The sequence below is a fragment of the Crocodylus siamensis genome, chromosome 5 (assembly GCF_052110815.1).
Source record: "Crocodylus siamensis isolate JL-2025a chromosome 5, ASM5211081v1, whole genome shotgun sequence".
Lineage (NCBI taxonomy): Eukaryota > Metazoa > Chordata > Crocodylia > Crocodylidae > Crocodylus > Crocodylus siamensis.
In genome coordinates, this window is record NC_143399.1 from 54896103 (window position 1) to 54923522 (window position 27420).

Consider the following 27420-nt stretch of genomic DNA (forward strand, 5'->3'; position numbering starts at 1 on the left):
TAGCAAAATTGCCCCAGCTTTAACTCTGCTTCATTCTGGATCAAAATTAGCATGATATAGCTAACTTGTGTCACTACAGGATCGCTAAGGTATAGCAGCTGCCACATAATGGCAGCAACAGCTTACCCTCCTCTATTAAAGTAGCTAAAAAGTATGTCTGTCCATACTCAGAGACAAACTTCTTCACACTTTTCCTAAGAAGACTATATTCATTTGGACATAACTGATCACTACATTTCAAAGATTAGCAACTGTTGCAAGTTGAACATGCAACACCTAACATGGGATCTCTGATACTCATCCTAAAATATGCTAGTCTGTTTCTATAAGGATGCACACTACTCTGGGTTACATGGGATTCACATTAGAATTAGCTGTCAGGAGAAGGTAGGAGTATCCAAAGGTCATGTGATGCTTGAGTTTTGTTTTGCTTTTCTAAAAGTATATTACATTTCTTTTAAGGCCCAGCAATGAAGAAGCTAGTTTCCATTCTAAATCCTATTTATTGGACATCTGCAAAGGAAATTGGAGAAGCAGTGAATGGGTTTACTCTCACCAATGCAATCTTCAAGAGAGAGACTCAAGTGGAGTTTGCAACTGGTTGGTTAACTTTGAGAGATACACTCTAATTTATACAGTGTGACAAGCATAACAATGACTGCATGGCTCAACTATAATTATTTACAGTAGCTAAATTTACAACATGTTCCAAATAACTGGTAGAATAAGGGGCTTTATATCAGTTTTCCATCTTTAATATAAATAATGCAAGCAGTATAAAGTTAGCATAATGAATAAGATTCAACTAGGAGCCAATTCAGTTACTGTGCAGTTTATGTATATCGCTTATCATGATAGATCAGTGTGTGTTTGAAATTCACAGGAGAGATTTTGCGAATGACTCATACTGCCCGTGGTTTGGACTCAGATGGAGCTTTATTGCTGGATGTTGTAGTGAGTGGCTATGTTCTGCAGCTCCAGTCATCAGCTGATGTTAATGTGAAGGTAAAACTGCACACAGAAATGACATCACTGCAATCCTACTTCAGTTTTTATGCACTCCTTTTTTATCTATTTTAATATATTTAGTCATATATAGCACATAAGCTATGTTACAATATTTTTTACTCTTCTGGTTCAGTTAGATGCATGAAAGTAAGAACTTGTGTGCCACATTCAGACCATGATGTCCTCCAAGCTGGAGAAGGGTCTACTGATGTTGGCTAGATAGTCTATTTTGATAGGTTTTCAGGACAAGCTGGTACATCTATACATGTTAATGGGAAGCAATAAACTCCAGAGCAGTATGAGCCAAGATAAACTACCCCCAGGTGCAGCATCTACATGCTTGGGACAGCAGCAATTTGAGTCAGGGCAGAGCAGTTTATGCCAGGGCCTGGGCCTGGGCCTGTGGAGTGGGCAGTCCCAGCCTCTGGGTGGCAGAGTCAAACAGCAGAGGGGCTGGCTGGGGCACAAGAGTGCCGAAAATCTGGAGCCATGTAGCTAGGCAGCAGGCAGGAAACTGGCCCTCTGCTGCCTAGGCTCACTGGGTTCAATTTATGCTGCAGTGAGTCTCTACACATGCATTTAATAGCAGTTAATAGCCCTGCTGTAAGATAGCATTATCTTTGACAGTACTACCTTATAGAAACTTTAACTAGTTTACTGTAGCCTAATAGCATTGTATGTATAGATAGTGACACTTTAGTCTGCAGCTAATTAGTCTACTCTACAGTTAAGCACACATGTAGATGCAGCCACTGAGTACAACATAATGAGTAAACACATCATGCAGTCCCTTTAACAAATTTATCTTAAAACAAATTAGGTTTCTAGACTTAGATCTAAGGGCTTTGTCACACATTCAGTTGCAACAGTTGCAAATCATTAGAACATGATGATGTATTGAAGTTAGTACTTGATAGGGTGATACCAGTTCTCTATTTCATGCCATCATGTCAAAGTTTTAGTAGTATATAATCTACAACTTGTTAGTTTCAGGTATTTAGAGGACTGGCAGAGACATTCCCCATACTCATATTGTCTTCAGAAGTGTCTGTGGTGAACACAGTAAACAATCTAGTGACAGAGCTTGCCTGAATTTCCCTATAGAATCCACATATTGAAAGAATTAGGACTTTCTTATAAACTTGTTCAGAAATGAACAGGTATAGGCTGCTCAGATTTGTGATCTGTAAAGAGGTTATAATCTTATCTTGTCTTGTAGTTTCAGCCTGTTGAAAGACATGATCTACTGAGTCACTAACTGTTGGTTCCAGTTGGTAACCTCTCTATTGCTAGTGATGGAGCATTTCTGTTGTTGGGCCCACCCCTCCAAAGGACTGATAGCCAAAACAGATTACATGTTGAAGTTTTGCCCCTTTCCACAGTACAATATAAATCTTAAATATTTGAATAAGCCTTGAAGCTTTTTGACTTAGTATAATAATTGGGAACACATGTTTCATTATGAAAAAAAGTTTCATAATTAGTTTTACTTTGTTCTTTTTTTAAGATGGTTTCTATAAATGTAATACCTGATTAGTGTTTGAGGTCATGAAATTCTGTATAGATATATGGATACAGTAAAAGGCCTGTTATCCAGCATGAGTGGAGGATGAGGGGTGCTGGATAACAGGCCTTTTACTGTATCCGGATATCTAAAAATTCTGGTTACCTGAGGCTGGCTGTTTTTGGCCGGATGCAGGGCATGGGGAGTGGGGAGAAGGGTGCTGTTCTGCAAGGTGCAGATGCTGGAGCTGTAGGGAGAGGCACAGGGGAGCTGCTACCAAAGGCCCTGCCTGCGCTGCCCTGCTTCCTTGTGGGAATTGTGGTGGGGGGCCTTTCTCTTGTGCTTTGACAGGAGCTCTTATGCTTCCGGCCTCCTCTGCTGACTTACTGCACACTACCACTTACTGCACACTGCTGCTGGAGCTGCCGCTAGAGCTCCAGCATCTGCACCTTGCAGAATAGCATCCACCGCATCTTCTTGGTAGTGCCCAGTAGCAGTGTAAGGCCCCATGGGCTTGGCTCTGGCCTGCTCAGTTACATAGCATTAAGGTGCCTCAAGGCGTCTACATGTGGGTTAAGGCGTCTTAACTAATTGCACCTAAATTTGATACCTGCTTTGTGCCTAAAATCACCATTTTTAAGGCAGATTAAGAGCACCCATGTGTAGATCTATGCTTTTAATGCATCTTAAAAATGGCTAATGCACCTTAAATCACCATGTGTAGATGCTCCCAGTGGGGTTAGAAATAGTTCTGTAACCACTTATTTTAAAACGTCAGAATGATCCACTACCAGCAGATAAAGATGGCTCAATTACCACAGTTATTTTCATTACTAACTAAAGGAAAATACAATGAATACCATTAATATTCAACAGTTACCATAGTAACTGGAGCCCAAAAGTCATGTGATGCTTGATGTACAGTTTGTTCGGATGTAAAAAAAAAAAAATGCCCTAGATGTTTTCTGCTATTTAAAATGATAAACCGTTTTGCAGTGGATTAAGCAAGCCACAGTATTCATCCACTGTTGCTTGGATCTTGATTGTGGTGTTCATTTCAGGATTACACAGAGGACTATATTCAGACAGGCCCTGGGCAATTGTATGCCTACTCTACACGGCTCTTCACCATAGATGGAGTTAGTGTGCCATATATGTGGAACCACACCATTACCTATGATCATACCCGAGGAAAAATGCCTTTCCTGGTGGAAACACTCCATGCATCCTCTATTATAACAGAGTACAACCCATTAGAAGAAACTCTGGATTTTAAAATTCATGCTTCCATTACAAAAGGTATTGTTTGACTTTTTCACAATTAAAAAAAAGAGAGAGAGAAAAACCTACCCAATTTTAGATAGGTGTAACTTAAAAAAAAGTATATTCTTTTTTCTCAGTGTTCTTCATTAATAGCATCCTCAAGGGTACTTGTACACATGACAAAAATTGGCCATTTTTGCAGCTTAATTGCATCATTCTGTACATGTACGACGTTCTTTTATCATTTAAATAGATTTTCTATGTTGCAAACTAAACCACATTGCACATAGTTTAGTTTGTAACTCAGCTATTTTTAACATTGCAGCTTTTGACAGTTTTCCCACCCCCACCAGCGTGGGAGAAGGCAGAAGTGGTGAGGGGCCTGCCAGAAGCTGTTCCCCATGCAGGTTCAGGGAAGAGTTGGCTCTAATGTGTGCTGCCTGTGAGCTAGGGCAGCACCTGCCTGGTGCTATGATGTCCCCCTGATGGGGGACATCATAGAGGGAAGAACCAGGCCCCTCTGCAGCTCAGAGACTGCATGGCCCAGTGCCACCTTACGCAGGCAAGCTGGACATAGAAAGAAAAAAAAAAGTGGCAAGGGGCCTGATTCTTTTTTTCTTCCTGCAGAGCCTGCCTGCCTCTCCCTCCATGGCAGTACCACCCCCTGGATGGCAGCCCTGGGGGGCACCAGCACCACAAAGGGAAGGACTGGGCCCCCCCCCAGCTCAGGGGCCGCTTGGCTCACTGGCAGCTCATAAAAAAAAAAAAAAAGTATCGGGCCCCTCACTGTAACAGTGATGGAAGCACCTAAATTGAAATGGTAGTTTTTAATTATCACAGTGAAAAACCCACCATTTCAATTTAGGGGACTAAACCCACATCACATACAAGTGGCCCAAGAAGTTGGTTATAACTTGGGAGAGAAGGATGCAGAAACATTGTGAAAAGTAAGATTTTTTGGGTGCACATTAGTTACAGGTGCAGAAATAGAGCCACACTTGCCCTATTTCCCCCAGTTCACTTTTGCTGGGATTATTTATAGCTGAAGTAGATGATCTAGAGTACAGATGCCACAGGTGGCATGGGCAGACCCAGTGTGTGGCAGATTGGGGAAGGGGACACATTGACAGGTACAGCGATATGGTAGAAAGCTGAGCAGCAGATCAGGTAGGGATAAGGGATCAGAGTGGCACATGCAGAAGGTGCTGGGCTGTTTTGTGGCTTTCCTGCCAAATAGTTATATATAGTATCCCAGACTTTGGAGAAGTGTCACATGTCATGTTTAAAACTTTCTTTTTTCTTCCTTCAAATATGGAATTTCTCCTGTAGTTTTACTGTGGTCTTTGGTGGGAGAGGGGGTGTTTAGTATTGCACAGTTAGATATTAGATTACACAGTTAGAAATTTCCCTCTAATACTAAGAACTATAGAGTTGGAATAGTTATACTAAAGGAGATTGGTTGTGCAGATGGAAGTGTGAAAAATAACACCAGTAAAGTGGCTTAAAGGAGTATGCTAACACCCACAGGAAGGCCTTCAGTAAAATGTACCTAAGAGGAAAGATGGCTGCAAAAAAGAGTATCTGAGTTTGCTTCACTCATTTCATGCTTGTAGGGTCTAAATCATTCTTTTAGGTTTTTTCTTTAATTATTTGACATGAACAAAGAACACGATGATGTGATGCGTAGATTGTACTGGCATACATCTGGGATGACAGCACTTTGAAACCTAGCTTCTCAACAGTTGTAAATAAGTCCTCTTTTGCATTGTAAATCTAAGCATTATCACTCAAAAATAAACTGATGGATCATGATATATCAGACCTTTAGCCTGTTGTTGACAGTAGTGCCAGTATTGACTACTGTTTAATTTTGGTCACCAGCCAACAAAATTTGAGGAGAAGAAAGGACATTTTTCTGTCAAGTTGTTTTAATGGCAGTTGTTTGAAAACCTTTTGGAGTCTCAGCTTATTTAGAAATTTTGGTGAGGGTAATTTAGTGGGCAAAGTACAGGCAAGGTGGGCTTGGGGATAAGCATTTGATAAACATGCATAAAAAGTACAGGAGAGAGAAACAGAGAGAGAGGTCTGCTTCACCATTGCTTGTATAAATCACTTATATCTGTGTAAAGTAGGTGTAAAATAGCTCCCAATGTATTCTGATATAAGTGACCACAGAAAGCTCAAGGTATAAATGAAAGGTATCCAGAGGGTGTGAGGAGTAATGGGTTGTTGCTATGTAAACTTTAAGGATCTTCTTAAAGATTAAATTCACCAGTGTAGATGGCCAGACCAAGGCCTGTCTACCTTTTTGAGTTCCATGTATACATACGTGAGTTTATTCTAAAAAGGAACTTTGTAAAAATGTCATTGCTGGAATGAAAGAATGGTAGGGGCAATCCATTTTCACTGTGCCATTAATTTTCAGCCCACAGTGGTTTCGTTTGCAAAGTTCAATGATTTTTCTAACAGGAGGCCCTAAACTCACCATGTAATTTGAAAGCCAAACTAGATTCTTCTCATCTCACAGACCAGCACCATTAATGAAATGTTTATAGCTAAAACTATCTGTAAACCCATTGTTCTCAAGTTACCTTCACTGAACAGCTTCTTATAGAAGAACACTGAGATGCAAGGAATACAATGGTGTCTCATTGCTGTCTTTATAGAATTACTTTTCAGGGTTAAACTGATTTTTTTTTAAATGCAAGTTTTATGTTGACCCTTCTGCACTAGCTGACCCTTCAGAACATAAATGTGAGGTGTTGCCTTTCTGTAGTGAATGCCCATAGTTTTTGACATCTAATTTTGTTCCCTCCACCCCATTCCTATTAGAGTAAAGCTGAGGATGCTTACAGACATGCAGGGCCTTGTTTTAACTCATGGCTCTTTACATAAAGCACCATGAATTATAACCCCCTGACCCAACAGATGTTCACCTGTTGGATGGGGGGTGGGTAGAGGCCCAGACATGGGCAACAGGTGGAGGTGCTTCAGCAGCCTTTAAGGTGGCTGCCAGACTGCCCCTCTCCCCAGCCACCCACTCCCCTCACCCCAGCTCTGGCGCAGTCAGTGTGGGAGGGAGTGGGAGAGGGAGCAGCAGTACAGAGCTGCCAGCTGCTTTTGAATGACCAAAGCTGGGGGGAGGCAGGGCTGGGTAGAATAGAGCCTCCTTGCCTCATGGGCCTGGCCCAACTCTCCCCAGTACTCCAGCTGGGGTAGCTGGGGGGGCCTGCAAGGTGAGGGGGCTTTCTCCCCTCCTCCCCCTCACCCCCAGCCCTGGCGATTCAAAAGCTGCCAGCAGCTCTGTACTGCCATTCTCCCACCCTCTTCCTTTCCCACTGACAGTCCTACTCCCATGCAAAAAATTAACCCAGGAGGGATTCCCTAAGATGCTCTTCTTTAGAGCTTTTTCATCTAATACTTCATTTGACCAGTTAAATTTTTGCATGATCAGTCATTTTAAAAGTGCTCTGCAGCCATGCACATGTTAAGTCATGACTACAAAGCACTTTCAGGGCCTGATTGTGCAAAAAATGTCACTTGTATAAGCACCCTGAGTGACCTAAATGTTAATAATGGAGGCATCATATAGGGAGATCCTTGGCACTCCAGCTTAGATACTTCCTGCAGTCATTCTGGAAAATATTTTAGTTTGATTTGACTGTTTTCTTTGCATAAATACACAAAACCAAAATAACTTACTTCCCATAGCAAGGAGAGTGATATTATATTTATTATGATATTTATATGGTTATATTTAATTTCTAAACATAGACATTTCTTTGGACAAAAATTATTGGGTTTAATTAATTGCTGGAATGGAACTTTTTAATTTTAACCTGTTTTCTAAATATGAGTTAGTTGCATTTTTATGCATAAGTAAAGTTTGGCTTCTTTTACACATAGGAGACCGCAGCAATCAATGTCCTGGTGGGTTTAATCTGGATTCTAGTGGGCCCTACTGTTCAGGTAAGAACATGAAAAATAATTTACATATACATGTAATCAAATATATTTTACGTGTATTGCCTCACTACCAAGTTTTATGAAACATGGCAATAAAAATTATTCTTTAAAATTAAATTTAGTGCTCACAGAAGGAAGCAGAATAAGAGCTCTTGAGGAATTAATTACAGTATTTATTTACAGATAACCTATAGCATTTACAGTAGCAATATAGTCTCCCTGTTTACCACTTTATTAAAATCTCAGAATTGATCTAGTGAAAGATAAGTGTAGGTATATCTGTTCACTGGTTGGCCTATCTGCTAAAATAATGACCTGTGTGTAAAAACTGTGTGTGGCTTGACTGTAGGAAAGAATCAAAGGTTAGTGATTTAAAACAATCCCTGAAAGAAAATCACTTCGAAGACTAGAAACCCACTTGAAGCTCAGTACTTGTAGTAAAAAAAAAAAGTATTTAACAGTTTACTAGTTGATTGAGTAGTGTTTGCATGATGGATAATAATGGATAACAAATTTATGTAAGTACATTCATTGACAGAACTAGTGGTTATTTGGCATTTATTTTGGAACGTCTTTTAAAGGATAAGCCACATGAAAAATTAGGGTTTATGAAACCCTAAAAGCTTCTCTGACTTGAATTGAATTTTAAATATTGAATTCTTACCCTCCCCCCCAACAAAACAATTCATAAATCCACTGGAAAGAATAAAGAGAAAATTATTTTTTCACATACTACATGCCTCTCAGATAAGACACACACTTTGTTTTGGACAGAATTAAGGGGGAAAAAAGATTTTTCTGGATTCATGGCTGAATATGGGTCACATGGAACAGGAAACATCTGCTCTTCAGTATCACTTATTTTCTTTGTGCATCTTCACAGCTAAAAATTTACTGTTGTCATAGCTGCTGTTGAACTGGCAGCAGCTTTTGGCTGATTTGGCTCACTGGGCTGATTTTACCAGTTTGACAGTGGCTTGGGATTATACCAGTTTGGTAGTGGCTTGGGATTAAAGGTTTAACTGGGATGTAGACTCCACCTCTCCTGCATGGGGCAGGCACCCAGCATGGAGCCAGCCCCTAAGCAGTCATTCCAACAATCCCATGCCTCCCCATTCCATCATGGAGTTTCCTTGCTTAAAATATGTACTCCAATTTGGGGTGTCTATTTTTTTATGAAAAAACTGTGTGCAGTAAATGAAGTAATAAGAGTTTTAAAGCAGAAAGATGGAACACTTATAATAATATGATCTGTCCAAGTCTACATATGACAATTATAGGTTTGATATTACTTGTTCTTAAAACTAGAACCTTAACTTGAACAAAAGATCTACCCTATACACGTTTCTCATTTCTGTAGATTCAAATAAAAATCTGCACTAACAAAATACAAAAAGTGAGTTTGAAAATATGCCTAATTTGAACTCAAAACATAGTCTCAAGCTGGTATTTTCACCTACGCAAACCAATTCAAACCTTGTTAATTGATTTATGAAACACAGCAGTTTCATTCTCTGTGGCCTGACTCCAGTTTTGTTTTAGTACACCACTACTGGATATAACAAAGCTTCACTAATACATAAGAGGCATAACAGTGTAGAATCAAGTTGGCCAGGAACCATCTTTCCCTATATCTCCTGTTTATTTCTCTCTAAACTCACTAAATCATTTCCTGGATTTCTCCTTTTTTAGATGAAGATGAATGTGCAGTGCAAAATCCTTGTTCTCATGTTTGTCATAATGCCATAGGAACTTATTATTGCTCCTGCCCCAAAGGCCTCACTATATCTGCAGATGGAAGGACATGTCACGGTAAGCTAGACTTCTAACGGTATGTACAGACTGGACACATGATTTTGACCAGACTTAAGAAGTTAGTTAGAAGCCTAAATAATTTTGTTTGTATTCACCTCCTTGCCACTGGCACAGAATATAAATCTACAGGTGACAAATGTGTGTTATACCAGAATGTTTTATTTCCTAAAATGTTAAATATTTTAATTTATAGTTTTTACTTGTGATGGATATTTTAAACCTCTTTTACATTTACAGATATTGATGCTTGTTATTCGCTTTTTATTGTAGACATTGATGAGTGCGCATTAGGTGGACACTCCTGTCATGCAGGTCAAGACTGTGAGAATATCATTGGTTCATATCGTTGTGTGGTTAGGTGTGGAATTGGCTTTAAAAGAACATCTGATGGACTAAGTTGCCAAGGTGTGAAGAGGTCTTTATTTATTAACCTCAAGCTATACTTCTTTCCTTTAAACCATGTTTGTAAATATCTCTCCCAAGACATGTTTGGTTCTCTATAGATAAAAGTCCTACAGTCCTCTCGTATCAAACTATTCTGAGGTTTTTCTGGGCCATTCTGATAAGGTGCCTTCAATGCATTTCTGCTCTCTAGACTCTCAGAAAGGAAAAAACCTGCACTGAAATAAAGTAAAATTATTATTCCTTAATCTTATGTCTATTTTCCATTGTTATGGAATGAGGAAAATATATTTTCTTGTTCTGGTTTTACAAATTTTCACTGTATGCCTGCAATTTTCTCTACATGACACCATATTTGCGTGCCTGACTACCTATAGGTAGGAATCTACCTAAATTGTGCTAAGGAGTAAGGAAGAATTGCAGGCCACTCGCAGTGTGGGGCACCATTTTTGAGGTCTTTTCACTGCAGCCCTCTCACTGCTGATTGGCCAAGGGGCCTCAGCAGCCCCATTCCTTGCTGCTGATTGGCAAAGAGGGCTCTATCCCTTGCCACTAATTGGCAGAGAGGGACAGGGGCACTCAATGGGCAGCCCTCTCAGTGAGGGGTGGCAGGTGCAGCCACTATTTTTGCTGTTCCTCCTCATGCCCGTGGCTTCCCTCCTCTCCCTTCCCCCCGGTGGGCTGCAGGGCTGGGCTTAAGTGGCCCTGAGGGACTACAGGCTCCAACTGTGGAGCCAGAATTTTATTTTTAGTAGTTATTTTTCCTGGTGATTCCATACCAAAATTGTGGGGATTGCTATTTTTACAGGGTTCTCAAAAACTGCTTTTTTCATGTTTCCACAAAAAACATGAAATTGTGAAGGGCAGTGGTCACCAACCAGTTGATCACAATCTACTGGTCAATTGCAGCACCTCGAACAGTCTATCTGAGCCGGGGGGCGGGGCGCAGAATGTGCGCATGCATGCACATGCCCCGCCTCGACCAGCAGGTCAGTCAGATTGAGGCCGGATTGAAAGTGGGGAACAGGCAGAAGCAGGGGCTGAGGTGAGTGGAGCCCTGGCCAGGCTGGGTGGTGAGAGGATCAGAGCCCGGGCAGCTCATCCATATGCACGGGGGGCTCCTGCCACTGTGTACACCCCAACAGAGGCCTGGGAGACATGTGCCCCCCCATCTGCATATGGGGCAGAGGCGGCTGCTGCTGCACACTGCACTTTGTGCCCTGAGCCCTGCTGCAGCTGCTCCAGGAGCGTATGTCCCATCGCCAGGTGGGCAGAGGGTGAGGCTCAGCCCAGCAGCAGGATGCAGTGGCATTGGGCCACTCAGGCCAGCTACAGCCGGGCTTGGGGCATGAAGCCCAGCACACAGAGGCAGCCACCTCTGCTTCATGCACAGATCATGGGTATACATGCCCCTCCCAAATGTGGGGCAGTGCAGGTGGATGCAGCAGTGGTGAGGGAGGGAGTGGGGCTGTGGCTGTGGCAGAGGCAGGCACTGCACAGCTAGGGCAGGACATGGGACAGACCCACCAGTGACTCATCGGGGGGACACGGGGATGGGGGGTATGCACGCTGGGACCATGTGCCCCCAGATCTGCACGTGGGGTGAGAGTGAGCTGCTGCTGTGGGCTGGGGCCAGGGTGGTGCCAGGCTGTTCCCGGTGTGGGGCTGGACAAGGCTGTGCTTAGGGTGGGTGGTGGTGGCAGCCCTGGGAGGAGGGCTGCAGGGGGCTGCAGCCACCCAAAAATTCACTGTAGCCCCCCCAAGTTCCCCTCCCAGTGCTGCCGCCATCTGCCCTGAGTGCAGCACGGTCCAGCCCCACACTGGAAATAGCAGATTGGGGCCCCCGTGGTGAAGGGAGGGAGCAGGGCACAGGCAGGAACAGAGGCTGAGGTGAGTGGGGCCCAGGCAGACCAGATGGTGGGACAAGTGGAGCCCAGGGGCCATGTGCTCCCCTGATCAGTGGGCAGGAGGTGGGCGGAGGCTTTGCTTTCTGCTGAAGCTGCCACGTGCTCCCTGCCCACCTGGAAGCAGGACACACACATTGCACTGCATGGTTCTCAGGGTAATGGGGCTCAAAGCCCAGCCCATAGTGGCAGCTGCCTATGCCCCATGCACAGATCGGGGGTCACGTGCCTCCCAGGCTTCACTTGTCCCACCACCTGGCCCAGCTGGGGCCCCACTCACCCCAGACCCTGCTCATGCCTGTGCCCTGCTCCTTCCCTCACTGCTGGGGCCTCGATCTGCCCCTCCCCCCACCCTTTCCCCCACAGGCTTACCTTTTTTAATTAAAGTCCAACCTAGGATCTACCACAATCAGCACCCCCAAATACTTTTTTCTCCCTCTGCCTCGATCTGTCCCCCCTTTCCTCCCAACAGGCTGACATGCTGGGAGGTGGGGAGGGCACAGCAGATCCTGGGTTGGACTTTAATTCAAAAAGTGCTCTGGTATTTAAAAGGTTGGAGACCACTGCTATAGGGGAAAAGCATAAAAAGGGCAGATAAGAATTAGAGATCAAATAAGAGCTTAAAATGTTAAACATGCTAAAACAATGTTTTATGTATATGAATAAGGTGATCCACAGCTGTAACACTGAAGACTTTGTATTATTCAACAGATGTTAATGAATGCCAAGAATCCAATTCCTGTCATCAGCATTGCTTCAATACCATAGGAAGTTTCCATTGTGGATGTGACCCAGGATATCAGCTAAAAGGCAGAAAATGCATGGGTATGGAAGAAAACTAGGTCCCAGGAAACAGAATGACTATGTAGTTCATTAATTTAATTTCAAATGTAGTTTTTTATGAGGGGCGTGCAGCAAGAACATATCCCCTCTAAATCCTTAAGATTTTTGAATGAGCTTACAAAACCAAACTAGATCTTTTTACTTGATCTCACTTGGATATGAAATAATTGGAAAAGTGCAAGTGGGGCTGTGAAACATACATGAGGCAGGCAAACTGTACACACAACTATATACATATTTGTGAAGGTAGATGCACGTACAGAATAGAATTAGGTTTGATTACCCTGGTTTTGTGGAATAGAGTATTAAGAAGTCAGCTAATTTTAAATCCATCTCTAATTTTTTTAAAGATATAAATGAATGCAGGCAGAATGTATGCAGACCTGATCAGCACTGCAAGAACACACGTGGTGGCTATAAGTGCATTGATCTGTGTCCAAATGGAATGACTAAGGCAGACAATGGAACATGTATTGGTGGGTATATGGATTCATTTACTGCATCATGATTGTAATGCATACAGGCTTTGGCCAACATTTTCAAAGGGTGATGCATCAAGATTAGTACCTAAGTCTGTTTCTAGACAACTAAATACATTACTTGTATTTCACACCCAGCATCATTAACTTCTTTTGACTTATGGCCAGGCTTATACTGTTTGACTGCTTTGTGAAAATTCATGTTAACTGGTGCTGGATGTCCTCCAAGTGCCCGAGATTTTCATTAACCCCTTTAAATAAATGGTGAAAGGATATGTTTGTTCTTCTCATCTCTCTCTTTTTTTTTTAAATAGTAGTAATGGAGTCAGTGGCTGCACACATATGTTCAAGAAATCCAGGAAGATTCCCCTGGTTTTGTTTTCCTGATAGAAAAACTTACCTGAACAAATGTTCAAGTGCCATGTCACTGCAGCCAAGGGGCCCTATGCACATATTTCAGTGGGTATTGTAGACCCCCCAGTCTGTTTGGTGACAGCTGACAGCAGTGCTCAGGGAAGCCCAGACTGGTTGACACGGACTGCCTTTCCCTGCAGCACAACTCCCTGCAGTGTGGGGTGTGTGCAAGGGCTCCGTGCTCAGCTCAAGCAGTACAGTCCAGACTGAGTGTCACACTATCTCCCTGGACCCATAGGCAGGAAATGAGATATGAGCAAGGCATACTGCGATGCTGAAGGACTGTGCTGCAGCTTCTCTCAGAAGGTTTGTGTACAAATGTTCACTCTTCCAAGATAAACTTTCCCAGGACTCATTGAACCCTGGTTGTTCCCAAGAACAACTTGGCTGGACTCTACTGCTCTATTTCCATACTTACAAACTCATTTAAGTATTGGAGTAAGAAATATTGTGCCCCTTTTGAGCTACATATGCTAATGTTTCATAGAGGGTGCCTGTTCTCTACAAGTACATTTTAAGGTTTTATGCCAAGATTATAGGCTTGTTACAAGATCGTTTCAGAGCTGCTCTTAAGAATAATCAGTTCAAGGGAGTTTTATCATATCTCGCTTTCTAGAAATAGGGCACTAAGGGAAAGCAGATTTTGACCTCATTTATTTTGGATTTGGTTAGATTAAAAACCTACTACTAATCAACTGGAAACTTACTAAAGGTTTAAGTAAATAAATGCAATTAAGATGGAAGATTGTTTTTTATCTCTACATGTAGTCCCAGTATAACCCAGACTCATCATAATCTGTCACAATTGTTGTGAACTGGTAGTGTCCAATGTTATTACAGATAAGAAATGTATTTTGTTCCCCTAGCTTAGAAAGTACATAAAAGACAGGACCAAACTCAGCTGTTATTTACCTCTATCTTAATATGTTTAGAAAGCAAGCACTTGACGTTTCAAGAACAATTAAGTCACTATTTATTACCTCTGTTCCTTTTAGACATTGATGAATGCAGAGATGGTACCCATCAGTGCAGGTACAACCAGATTTGTGAGAATACACAGGGGAGTCACCGTTGTGGGTGTCCAAGAGGTTATCGCTCTCAAGGAATCGGAAGACCCTGTGTGGGTAAGATGAGTAGAAACCACATTACACTAACAACCATTCCATACACTCAGCTACTGCTTTTTGGCTGCTTTTTACACTATAACATGACTAGAGACACTATCCCTTTTGAAGACTATAAGCTAAACAGATAAACCTACTGTTAGGGAACAAAAACTGCTCATAATAATATTAAATATTTCAAAACAAAACAAATGTGTTGACCATTCCTACTTGAAATTTTTCTGTTAAGGAGTTTTATTGTACTGAAGTATAATACTCCATAGATCTTGGAACAACAGTAGAGTACATATGTCATGTTTTCTGTAATAACCAAGCATATTGGGGTGAATTTAGGAAAATCCTGGAAGGGTCAACACCAGATAGCCTTTCTTAAGTTAGTTCCTTTGACAATAAATGTAGTTATCTGTGGATGCATCTACATGAGATGCTTTACTCTGTAGTAGTGTAGTTTACTATGCAGTAAGCGTGTGCATCTACATGTGTACACATTTACCACTCAGTAAACCTTGCTATTTGCAAGTAAATTTGCTAACTGCAAATGCAAGTAGCAAAAGTACTTGTGATTACTTACTGTGCAGTAGTTCTTGTGTATATACCTCACAGGGAGCAAATCTTCTTCCAGTCAGCTGGCCACTAGGGGGCAGGAGATTTCTCCCTGCTGCTGGGGTGAGCTCCGCCATCACAGCCTGGACAGGGACTACGTCCTCCTGCCCTGGTAGTGGGAAATTCCAAGCCCCTTGCTCCAAGATTGTGACTGGGGAGTGGAGGACTGGGAGATCCTTAGCTTCCAGCACCAACTGCATGACTGCAGAGGCCAGTGCTAGGAGATAATGATCCAGATAAGGATCTCCCAGCACCAGCCCCGCAACTTGGAGCTGCCTCTGGGAACTCACTGCTGGCAGGGGCTGGGAATCCTGTTCCCTACTCAGCTCTGTGATTGCAGAATTGGGTGGGGAACAGGCTCCCCAGCCCCAACCCCATAGTTGCAGAGCAGGGGCTGGGAACTATCCCGGTCAGGGTCAGGTCCCAGCGCCATGCTCCAATTGAATCACAGGGCTTGGAAAGAGCTTCAGGAGTGGGGTAGGTTCCAGCCTTCCACCCTGATCTGTCAGTGGGGCAGCTAGAAGTGAGCTCACTGCTAACTGCCCCACTGGCAGATTGGAGCAGGGGGCTGGGACCTGCCCCTCCCCTGCAGATCTTTCCAAGTCCCTTTTCCCCAATCAGAGAGCCATGGCCAAGAACTCCATATCCTCACCCTGGCAGCAGGCAGCCCCCCAGGGGCAGGGGGCAATATTTTAGCCCTGGAGACAGCTGTCTCCTGGTCCAGTGCTTCCTGCCAGACCCTGGGCTAGCACCCAGGGGGAGCCTAGAGCTCCCCCTGGTGGCAGCAGGGGCCCATCACAGGGCCCAGGAAGCAGAGATAGTTTGCTGCCATTAGCAGCAAATCGGCTCCCACTTCCCTGCATGTGTGGACGCCTGCCTGGGAGTGTTTATGCATGTGTAGACACACTCAGTATGTGCACTGTTCAGTAGGGTGCTAGCTTCTTTGATTCACAAGCAAGCTTGTGAGGAGAATAGTGTGGACCTCCCAGAGGCCAACCTTCAGCAGGCATTGTCATCTCAGCAGACATGGTTCATCTCAGAACTCAACTCATGGAGCCAAAAGAGTGCACACTTTTAACCATCCTTTGCTATGGCATAGCCTATGAATATTGTACACCTATCTAGGTCTAGTAGTCAGTGTCGAGGGAGTTAATATGGTCCTGCTGCTCTACCCCTTCTTTGGATAGATTACTATGCAGGATGAAATAAGTCCTTGGATTCATGTGAATACATGCTCTAGCTATATCTCCTGTCTGGAGGGCAAAAATTGTGGTGCTGCCTCCACAAAATGTATACACTTTTTTACTCCTTGCATAGCCATGTAAACCTGAAGTTAAGAGAATTCTCATTAACATTTTAGTAGCTGTAGCATGGATATCACACTATAGCGTCAAGTATTTTCCATAGTGAGAAGCATTCATGAACAGGAAAAAAACCTGAAATTTAGGTGCTATAAATGCTCATTGGCTGCTTTGTAAACTTAGCTTTTTCTGTTTAAAAAGTATCTAGGCTTACTTACTGTCAAAGTAAGGAATGTATTTAAACTGAAATACTTTGTTTTCAGAATTTTAGCTGTTTAGCTGTAGACCATAGTATTCTCCCTGCTCACTGCACCCTCATCCTCCCTCAACTCAGATCTGTCTCAAAAGTCCTGGACAGTCTTGATTTTTGTAATGTAGAAAAGCAAGCAACATTTCTGCTAGAAATGACTGACCCCCAGTTCAAATCTAAAGACTCCACATACAAAACCAATAAAAAGGCCTTATTTTTATTGAAGGCCCGTCAGTGCTGCAGATTCATTCTGTAAGATAAAAATTCAGGGAGATGGGGAGGACATGGCTAAACCAGTTCAAATATATATATTTCAAATGATATTTTGTAAAGATATTATACATACATACATACTTACGTTTATGTATGTATGTATGCATGCATTTTGTGGAAACATGACTTTGTAAAATACTTGAAAATCTGTTCATGCATATGTTTTTATAGTGTGTGTGTAGCTAAATTGGCTCAAGTCTAGGTTAAGGCTTCTTGGCACTGAAGTAATAAATATTAGACAAATAACACCAATAGCTGTACTGGCACCATACAGTGTACAAAGTACAAGGCATTTGTTACACTTAGAGTTTATGATCAAATAAAATTGGGCAAATAATATAAATAAAAACTAAGACATCTAAGGTGCTAATTCTTATTATTTTCTTGTATTCATAATGAACAATAAAAAGGGATACTGTCTAGTGAATGCTTTGGCTTTCCCTGAAGTCAATGATCACTTCAACTGTAAGTCATGAGCATGGCTTTGGTATAAGAAAAAAAAAGTAAGACTGACTTATTGCTTTAACTTTTGCTACTGTCACATGTGCTGCTCCTTCTTAAGTTGGTTGAGTCCAAGGCACGCTCAGTAACTCATTTCATGGCGTATTGGGCCTGATAGTTCTTCTAACAGGACTCTCTCAAGATATACAGCGTACAGATTAGTCTTTTCGTTTTTTCTATTCACCTTTCTGGGGATCCTTCTAGCTCCTTCCTCCTCCATTTCCCACCAGGGTTTCATGTAAGACTACTCTATTCTTTTGATAAGTAGAGTGGGAACTTGCTCCTGGGGCAGGCAGAAGAGTTTCTAAAGGCTGACAAGGCTGAAATTACCAACAGTCAACTAGCCTAAGTGTAGCAATGTCAGCCTCCTGAAAAAGTTTGGGGTTTTTTCAGCTTGACTCTCAGTCCCTATAGGAATTATTCAGAAATAATGCAAGGGGCCATAGGAATGATAGCAGTGTTTTCAGACCCTACAGGCATGAAATGAGAGAAGAAAATTCAGATATCTTTTTTTTTATAGCCAGCTTCCCCTTAATGTCTACTTTACTGAATGCCTTCCCGTGAGGATCAGCATACTCAAAAGAGCTTTAGGCTTATATAATCATATTCTCATGGCAAAACCAGCTTTATGGGAGGAGTAAGATATATTACTGCGCATGGTAAAGTACCCCCTTTTTCTTTGGCATTGGGCTCTTCATATTTTACTGCCTTCGGTATCTCATTTGTGTTCTCAGTTTGTTCTACAGACTGATATATTTTGTGTGTTGTTTTTTCTTCTCCTTTTTGCATGGTTTGTTGTTCTGGATCATGTCACATGAGCAGACATTAATGAATGTGAACAAGCACCTAAGCCTTGCGCAGTTCAGTGTACCAACACTCCCGGCAGCTTCAAGTGTGGCTGTCCACCAGGACAGCATTTATTAGGTGATGGGAAATCTTGCGCTGGATTGGAGAGATTGCCAGATTATGGTGCTTATTATAGTAGCTATAACTATGCTCAAATCTCCCCTGTGAGAGACATCTATCAACCTCAACAATATTACAGGCATTCCTCAAATCTCTACAGCTCCTACTCAGAGTATAGGAACAGCAGAATACCCTTCTCCAGGACTAAAAGGAATATTAGAGAAACTTGCCCTGAAGGCTATGAGGCAAGAAATGACAAATGTATAGGTAAATGTCAGTCATATCTATCCAATTCTCTTGTTGTAGATATATTGACCTTACGCTTCGATTACTATTTCATACTTTAGAGATGCATGACAGCATGGGATGCTATAATTTTTGTATGACCATAGTTAAGTTTCAAGGAGTTATGCATGTTTTTCCAGACAAACAGTAGTAAAATATGTTCAGGTCCCCCTCCATCTCCCCAGTGCATGTTACTTCACTGTATATTCTCAGGCTAAAAAATACTTAATTTTGTTCTCTTTCTGTGGGTGTGAAGAAAAACAACCACCAATGGGTGTGAAGAAAAACAACCACCAGCCCTGTAGACCTTTTTTCATATTAAAGCCCTACTTAATTCTATGGGAATTTGTCCCAAATAAATTCTGAACAAGGATTTCAGGACTGGGCACCAAACAATAGCATCACTGGTACAGGCCAAGGGATAGTCATATCCGTAAGCTTAATATAAATGCACAGTTTATAAAATGGATGCCATGGCTTGTTAAATACATAGGAATTATGGTATACTTAACAACCTACTGAGTATGGAGGGACAAAGGTCAGGAAATAAGAATAACAGTATTGCCTTTCTCTGAAAGTAGGAGTATGGAACCATGGATTCTCCTTTGGACTACCCCTCCCTACAACCTTTAGCAAGTAACTGTTGGCCTGATTCTCAGTGAGCCTCAGCGGTCCCACCGAAGGCATTAGGAACTGCAGATGTTCAGTACCCCTGAAAGTCAAGCACTTTGCCATTCTACCATTCACTTTTCCATCTGTTCCAAGATGATAATACTGCCTCTCTCTCAGACTCTCTGTTATCTTTCACTGAAGAAAAGTGCTTTATGTTCCTTGTTATCACAAGCCTAACTGTACTTCTTAGGAAATCTAAAGGCACCTTAGGATGTGATATTAACTGCCAGATGTATTTTTAAGCAGGGGGCTCAGTCTCTTCATGTTTACAAGCTAGTTTTTATTGGGTAGCCACTCAGACTCTCTGGGTGTCCACAGATCACATTCACTGTAGGATAGACAAGGGTCCAGAAAGAGATCTGCAGACCAGAGCATGCAACAAGCTGTGTGTATGTTTCCATAACAGACCAGCAAGAAAGCCATAAGTGGGCAAAGGTGGAAAGGAAGTGGGAAGATTCTTTTGAGTGATGCTGGCTTCTAGTTTAAAAAATGATCAGAAGTGACAACTGGCAAAAGCTGGGAAGAGGTTTAATCTTTATGGGTGCCTGTAGATGTGCTGCAAGGCTGTTCTGATGTGCAGTAATTACAGCATGTCAAAGCAGACATGATTAATTGAGTTTACTGGAAAGTGGTAATTACCATGTTCCAACTAACACTGCATCTCATGTATCAGCATCCTTGTGCTTCAAAAGGTCAGCAGGGGTGCTTGAACTAAAGCTCATTGAACTAAAGCAAGAGCCACTCTAATTAAAGCACCCCTACCCCTGGAGTATGTGTAGAAGTGCCATTTGAAATTAGCAGCTATATAAAGACCAGATTCTGAAGCTCTTCCCATATTAAGTAGCACTTTTCCCTGCAGCTGTCACTATTGATTCCAAGGGCTATTCAGCCATATAGCTTATCATACAATTCAGTGCAAGTGAATCAGAGCATGTTTGCCTTTTGAAATTTTCCTGTGCCCATTCAATATGATGGTGTATTCTTTGTCACATAATGTGCACATACCTGGATGCATACTGAAGATGTAAGTTATAGAGTGAGCTTTTTGTCCCTAAGGTGACTACTGTTTTAATTTACTATGTTGTAGGTATAAAATAATAGTGCTAATATACATACACTGCAGTCAAATAGACCTTAACCTATCTTGTACTGACAAGGTGTCAGCAGTATGCAAGTACCACCTATTGCGGACCTGACTTTTTTGGTGAAAGACCTGGAACACTGCTTGATTCAGTAGGAGACTTTAAACTGATTTCTCTGAGCATCATCCATTTCTATGGGAAGTGGACAGTCTGTCATAAATCATCTGTTTCTTTAAGTAATATTCTTGTAGCCTTTTTTTCAGTTGAATTGAAATATAAATTAATGTCTTTAACATTCCTAGATGGAAAATATCTGCTGCATGATTGTTGCTCTCAGAGTGCCTTCAGCAATTAATTTTTATTTCAAGCAATCTACACAAGAAGGGGAATGTAAACAGCTGCTGATTCTCCTGGGTGTAAATTACCTATGAGAATTCATAGCCAATGAAAGTTTGGCAGGAAAGAGGACTCTACTGCACAGGATGCGCGATTATGGAATTGGGGGTTACCATATTTACTTGAAGATAAAACTTCCCTGAATATAAGACAAGACAACTCCCCTCCAATAATTAGATTTTATATATGGAATATATATACATTTGTTATAATTTTCCAGGTATAGAATTCAATTATTGGAGGTTTGCCTTGAATTTGTTCCCCTCCCACTGCTAGATCAAGGAAAATAAATTTGAGGAATCAGGTAGCTCCCTTGGCCTCTGCCTCCCCAAAACTTCTTCCCCCTGTAGCCTCTTCCTCTACTCCTTACAGTCAAACCCTATTCTCCCTGAGCATGTGGAAGTGAGAAGCAAATTTGAAAACACTGACATTGAAATAAATATAACTAGTAATTTGCATATAGTACCCATAAACTTAGTTTATCCACAACTGATACATTTTGTGTTTTTTGAAATCGTTACAAGTTTTAACACAGGTACTATAGAAACATACTTTTAAGCAGCATTTTTGTACCTTCTTTGATATAGTACAAACTGGTTGCGCATTTACATATTCATTAATGTGCTGTAATTACAGCACATTAAGTTTAGTACCTATAATAACAGATATTAACTTAATGTGACATAATTGGCACAGCACATTAGTGCAGAATAATTTTTTTGTGATACTACTGTACATTAGACAAGATCTACTGAGCAGTAGTATGCTTTTCGCATGATGTGCTAATGTGCAGTAGAATTAAACTAATGTGCATTTAGTGTCTTGTATAGACCGACCCACTATGTATGACATCAAGTCAATGTCAAAAGGCTCATGATTTACCATATATTTCATTGGGCTGGGTCCCAGCAGAATCAAGACCATTTCAAGCCATGGTGACCCCACAGCTCAGCCCTGCTCAGTATGTCTGTGTACTCCAGATACCCCCTACAAAGGATTTATATGCTAACTAGCCCCCCACTCATAACTGGGCCTGGCCGTTTTTGTTATGAGTCCTGAGATCCTCCAAAAATTTATAAGCAAATGAGGTGCATGGTAACCTGGTTCACCTCTACCTCAGGGACGGCAGGGCCACACTAATTATATATAATGGGGGGGGCAGAAGGATTCTGGGTGAACTGTCTGGGGCTCCATTTGGTGATGTCTGCCATATATATAAGGCTGATGAAGAAACAAGAATCACTGAAAATGGGAAACAAAGGCACAGATGAGCTGTGGGAGTAAAAAAGGAAGTTGAAATGCATGCAGTGTAGTAGCTCACCATGACTTTAAAGAGTCCATGCTGAGGGGGACTGTGCTTAATGGGCAATACCATACATCTTATTCAGCTGGGCTGCACTAATCTATCACTGTGGTTGGTTCCCATCAATATGTTTGCCCAATATGGGTCATGTATTTTATAGTTATGCTCGGTTTTGGCTGCATTTAATCAACCTTATAGTTTGTTATTACTGAGCACATGTGACTTTTGGCAGTAGTTTAATGATAGACAGTGTATTTAATGAGGCTTTCTTGTATGCAAGTGTAAGATGAGGGTCTTTCTCTTTCCTGCTGATTGCGGGGGGGAACCTCTTGTATTCAAGTACATATGGTAGATGCCAGATGTATCCTACTTTCTTTCCATGATCCTGGGCTCCCCTCCGACACACTAGCAAGTTGAAAGCCAGGTGCCTGGCTGAGTGCCTAATAATCAGCTTATTTGTCACTTGGTGCTGGGCACTGAACTGGGGTCTGGCACCAGCCTCAGTGCAGTTTCTAGCACCAGCCAACAATCAGAACCGTGTCTGGATGCACTGCTAGGGCACAGGGGATGAGAGGCTCTGGACAAGGTGAGCCTAAAGACCTCCCCCACTGGGGATGTTAAACCCTGCACTTGGATTTTTACACATTGTAGCACATGGGCACAGCTACTCCTCAATCCTGGGGTCCTGGTGCACCCCAATGACTAAAAAATGTGTGCGCAGCTGAGCAACACACACATTTTTTAAAAGGTCTGGGGTGCAATGAGACCAAGAGCAGGGAGATGCTTCCTGATGTCAGGCTAACTGTGCCCCTCCATGTACCTCTGGGGATTGGGTGGGGTGTCAGCTGTGTCCCAGACCCTGGGGCTGCCTCCTGCTGGATCCCAAAACTCAGCTGTCATAGCCAATACCAACCTGCCACACAATCAATTTAAGGTATGATGCAAACAAGCCAGAAAAGTGTTATGCATTATAAGTGGAACATTTTTGGCTCATTTACTGCAGTACCACACCATAAATTGACTTGAACATGTAGGTGTGTTACTATTTAAGGCATGATCAACAGGTTAATCATGTTGTAATGAAATATGTGCCAGAGGCCTAAATTCCTTCGTCTGCTTGCAGTTGCAACTTATTAGCCTAATGCAGATAATTTTACTTCACAGAGATAAAATGTATATTTACAAAAAACTGTAATCATGACTCTTCCTAGATATTAAGCTTAATTCACCCATGCGGCCTGAGAGTTGGCAATTTACAAGGGAGGCAGTTGCACCTGTTTGGTAAACTTTAAACTGGAGCAGCAGGTCCCCTAACTAAAGACTTCCCTTGGAGATATGTAGGCCTAGTATATTGTCTACATACCTTGGATCAGTCTCTTACCCAGTCATCTCCGCGTGCTTCCTGGCCTGAGTGTCATTGGTCTGGGACTTTTCATTGATGCAGATTTTGTAGGCTGAATGCACCACAATCTTCCTTCTCTCCCCATGCCCTCACTGTTCAGCACTGAACTCTCTTATTAGAATGTATAATACCAATTCACTTGATAAAATGGCTCTCCTAAATAAGAAAGGAACCCTTCAACAGTAATTTTAGTAAAAGTAAATAAGTCAACTAGAAACAGAGCCCCAGTATTGCAAAGCATGAGAAAAAATGAAAGAGAATTAGGAGCAATTGAACATATGAATTGTGAAAGGAAAGGCTTTCTTAGTCTTGCTGTCCCCTCACCATGACAAGCAGGATTCCCAAATCTCCTCAGAAGCCCTACACATGCATTTTATACAAAGAGATAAATTAAGCACTAGGAGGGTTTGGGATTAGGATGATATTGAGAGGTTCTGTTCCCAAAGAGACAATTTGTTCACTATAGAATAGGAATGTTTACATTTCCATGGATTTTTTTCAGATATTGATGAATGTGAAACCAGAGATGCCTGCCAGCATGAGTGCAGAAACACCTTAGGAAGTTATCACTGTGTTTGTCCAATTGGTTATCGTCTTATGATCAATGGCAAAACATGCCAAGGTAAGTAAATATCTTCCTTTCTCCAGGAGGGAAAGTACAGAGATAGAACAGGAACCAAATTCATTACAGAAAATTTTACATTATTTAAAAATGGAGCTACATTCCAGTTCATCTCATAAGAGGGGGCCTTTACCACTTCAAAGGGAAAGGAGTGCACCCCAAGTTCCAAGCAGCAAAACAGACCCCTCCGTCTCATTAAAGGCATTTAGTAAGGGGCAAAGACCTCAGAGCCAGAAGATCCTAACCCCTCCAAAAGGTCAAACAGTACCTCTGTTCCCAGTCCATCCTGCACAGCTCTGGTTACCCCAAGGTTAGCTCAGCTGTTCTCTCTCCGTTCTGTGCAGCCCAAGCAACCTAGAGTACCATGGCTCTTTCCTTGCCTCAGACCTTCCAGGCCCCAAACTGACACCCTATTTTCAGGCTGCTTTGTCCATTACAATGCTGACTTCTGCTTCCTTTGATGCCTCTGGGTATCTCCTCCAAAGGAAGCCCACCTGAAGCTATTGAATTCCTTTGTTGCTGAAGGTACATCTGTCTTTCCCCACAGGCATGTAGGCAGTTCTGGGTCCTAGCAAGGACTCTCTTAACACTTCTTTCCCGGTGTACAAGTTAGTAAGGGAAATGAGGCAGGCAACATCATTCCAACTTGAACACATTTAAGCCAGAAATATTACAATAAAACTGTAAAAAAAAGTCATCAGAAAGCTATGTAAACATGTTTGCCCCTTCTACCTCGATAAGCTATCTTGCATGATTTTGCCAGTACGCCTGTAGTGTGGACTGTGAAGTTCATTACTTTGAGGTAAGAAAGCAGTTCTAGTTTCAAAGGCAAACTGATCTTTAGCTTCTCTTCCATACCTGCCAAAAATGGTATCATAAGGAGATGCTGAGTTTACTAGTTTCACTGTATCAAATATCAAGGTGGGATTCTAAGAATAGGTGTGTGGAAGGTCAAGTATGGAACACTCTTACTCATTCATATGTAGTGCATGCTCTGGTCTAGCAATTTTTAGATATCAATTTGTTAAACTTTGTCTGTGTCTGAAATTCATTCCAATACTGACCAGTTATTATGTACATTTTTTTTTCAATCAGATGTTGATGAGTGCTTAGAACAGAACATTCATTGTGGATCAAATCGAATGTGTTTTAACATGAGAGGAAGCTATCAATGTATAGATACACCCTGTCCACCAAACTATCAGCGAGATCCTCTCTCTGGGTAGGTGTTATTTTAATTTCTTTTGGGTTCATTGATGCATGGGAAGACATTAAGGCTAGGGACAGACATTCAAAAAGCCTGAACCTGAATGGATTCAATCTTTGTAACTGCACAGACATCCCCTCTGGACTGAAAAAATGCAGGCACATGCAGCCCTCCCTTCCCTTCCACAATCCTGTACTGAGGGGGGTGTGGCCAGGGCCCTGCAGGACACTCTGATTAGAGAGGGGTTCCCCCTCCGCCTCCTGAGCAGCCCAGCAGGGAGTTGCTAACTGTTTATCAACCCTAACTCAGTGTTTATCAGCTCATTAACAAAACAGCAGCCTCTCTCCATTATTTAAAGCTCTTCTTAAACAGCTTTTCCAAGGAAGGAATGGAGGGACATTACCAGCTACCTGTTGATTAGCTTCAAAAAGCCCTAAGTTGACACAGTCCTGTCTGCCTTTATCCTGTCTGCCACAGCACGGGCCATAGCCAGCATGGCTAGGGACAGACATTCAAAAAGCCTGAGCCTAAATTGATTCAATCTATGCAGGTTAGTCTAACCTGACTAGGCTAAACAGATTTGTAACCATATAGACATTCCAGAAATGCAGGCACATACCTGCAGTGGCTCAGGCTAGAAGCTGGGGGTGCTAGAGCAGCCCCCCCTCCCCTTCCTCAGTGCTGAAGTGAGCAGGGCATGGCCAGGCCACTGAAGGATGCTCTGATTAGGGAGGGGTTCCCCCCCCCTTGATAATAGAGCATTTATTAGTCTGTTATCAGCATGTATCACCCTGTCAGAAAAACAAAGACTCTCATTAGTTCCAGCTCTTCTTAAACAACTTTTTCCAGGGAAGGAATGGAAAGATATTACCAGCTACACATTGATTAGCTCCGAAAAGGCCTAGGTGGACACAGTCCTGCCTACCTTTGTCCTGTCTTCCACAACATGGATTGTAGCCAGCATGTGGTATGCTAGCTAATGCTGAGAGGTGTATATGTAAGACAGAGAGGAGGGGGGAATCCCTGATTAGCAGGGGGTGGTGGGGGAGCAGGCGGAATCTAGACAGACACCTGCAGTCTCTGCCAGAGCTCCAGCCAAGGAGCAGAGGGGAGGAGCCAGTTCTGCTGTGGAGCAGAGAACCCAGCCCAAACAGCATGCCAGGATGCTGGGGAACTGTGATTTAAATGAAACCAGGAAGGGACCTGGGACACACATTGCCAGTTTGAGCCAAATCTGTTAAGTCTGATACTACATTCAACCAGGTTTATCTCAAACCAGTTTCAGCCATTTTCAAACTGGTTTACATGCACTGAACTATTGTTCTGTTATAGGTTTAAACCAGTTTCTTATCACTTAAACCAGTGTATGTGTAATGTCTGTCTTTAACCTAAGTGACTGGACTCTGGCCACTTCGTAAAGATTATTAACAATATGGAACAATAATAGATTTGTGACTGACTAAATAATAAAACCCGACTGCAAAAGGTCTGCACAAGTTGTGACTTCTGATTCTTTTTACAGATCCTGTATTACTACTTTTAGATTAAACAAAAACAAAATTCAGGTGACTTTGCTACCAACTGAGCATGACACAAGCCAGAATTCTTCTGGCCTTTATTTATTTTTGTGCTGTGCCAAACTCTCATTTTAGAGCACCTTTATTAATTTGTGTTGTGGCTGACTAGTCATTAAGAGAATGGCAGTAGATCATGCTGAATGATCACAGTCAGCTTTCTCATATTTCAATTTGTTTTTAAATTCCCCAAGTAACCTTTTTTGCCATCTTCTGAAAATCCCATTGTTTGTTTTGTTTGAGCTTTTTTTTTTTACCTTTCAAAGTGCTTGTTCAGCTTCACAATCAAAAACCATCTTCTGGATATGTTCCCAGCCAAAA

General features: G+C 42.2%; 1 protein-coding gene across 5 annotated transcripts in view; it reads left to right on the plus strand.

The window, feature by feature from the left end:
• The window catches only part of HMCN1 (hemicentin 1), a 356272-nt gene that overhangs the window by 326673 nt on the left and 2179 nt on the right, over nucleotides 1-27420 (plus strand). For 4 of the 5 annotated variants that reach the window (XM_090048332.1, XM_090048334.1, XM_090048335.1 and 1 more), the window contains 12 exons: nucleotides 463-600; nucleotides 884-1005; nucleotides 3574-3811; nucleotides 7682-7744; nucleotides 9434-9553; nucleotides 9827-9961; nucleotides 12574-12687; nucleotides 13056-13181; nucleotides 14594-14722; nucleotides 18473-18823; nucleotides 24199-24318; nucleotides 25414-25540. In XM_090048332.1, coding sequence (XP_089904458.1) covers nucleotides 463-600; nucleotides 884-1005; nucleotides 3574-3811; nucleotides 7682-7744; nucleotides 9434-9553; nucleotides 9827-9961; nucleotides 12574-12687; nucleotides 13056-13181; nucleotides 14594-14722; nucleotides 18473-18823; nucleotides 24199-24318; nucleotides 25414-25540 — 1783 coding nt within the window. The remainder of the gene's footprint in view (nucleotides 1-462; nucleotides 601-883; nucleotides 1006-3573; nucleotides 3812-7681; nucleotides 7745-9433; nucleotides 9554-9826; nucleotides 9962-12573; nucleotides 12688-13055; nucleotides 13182-14593; nucleotides 14723-18472; nucleotides 18824-24198; nucleotides 24319-25413; nucleotides 25541-27420) is intronic. The other variant, XM_090048336.1, reaches the window with a different exon arrangement.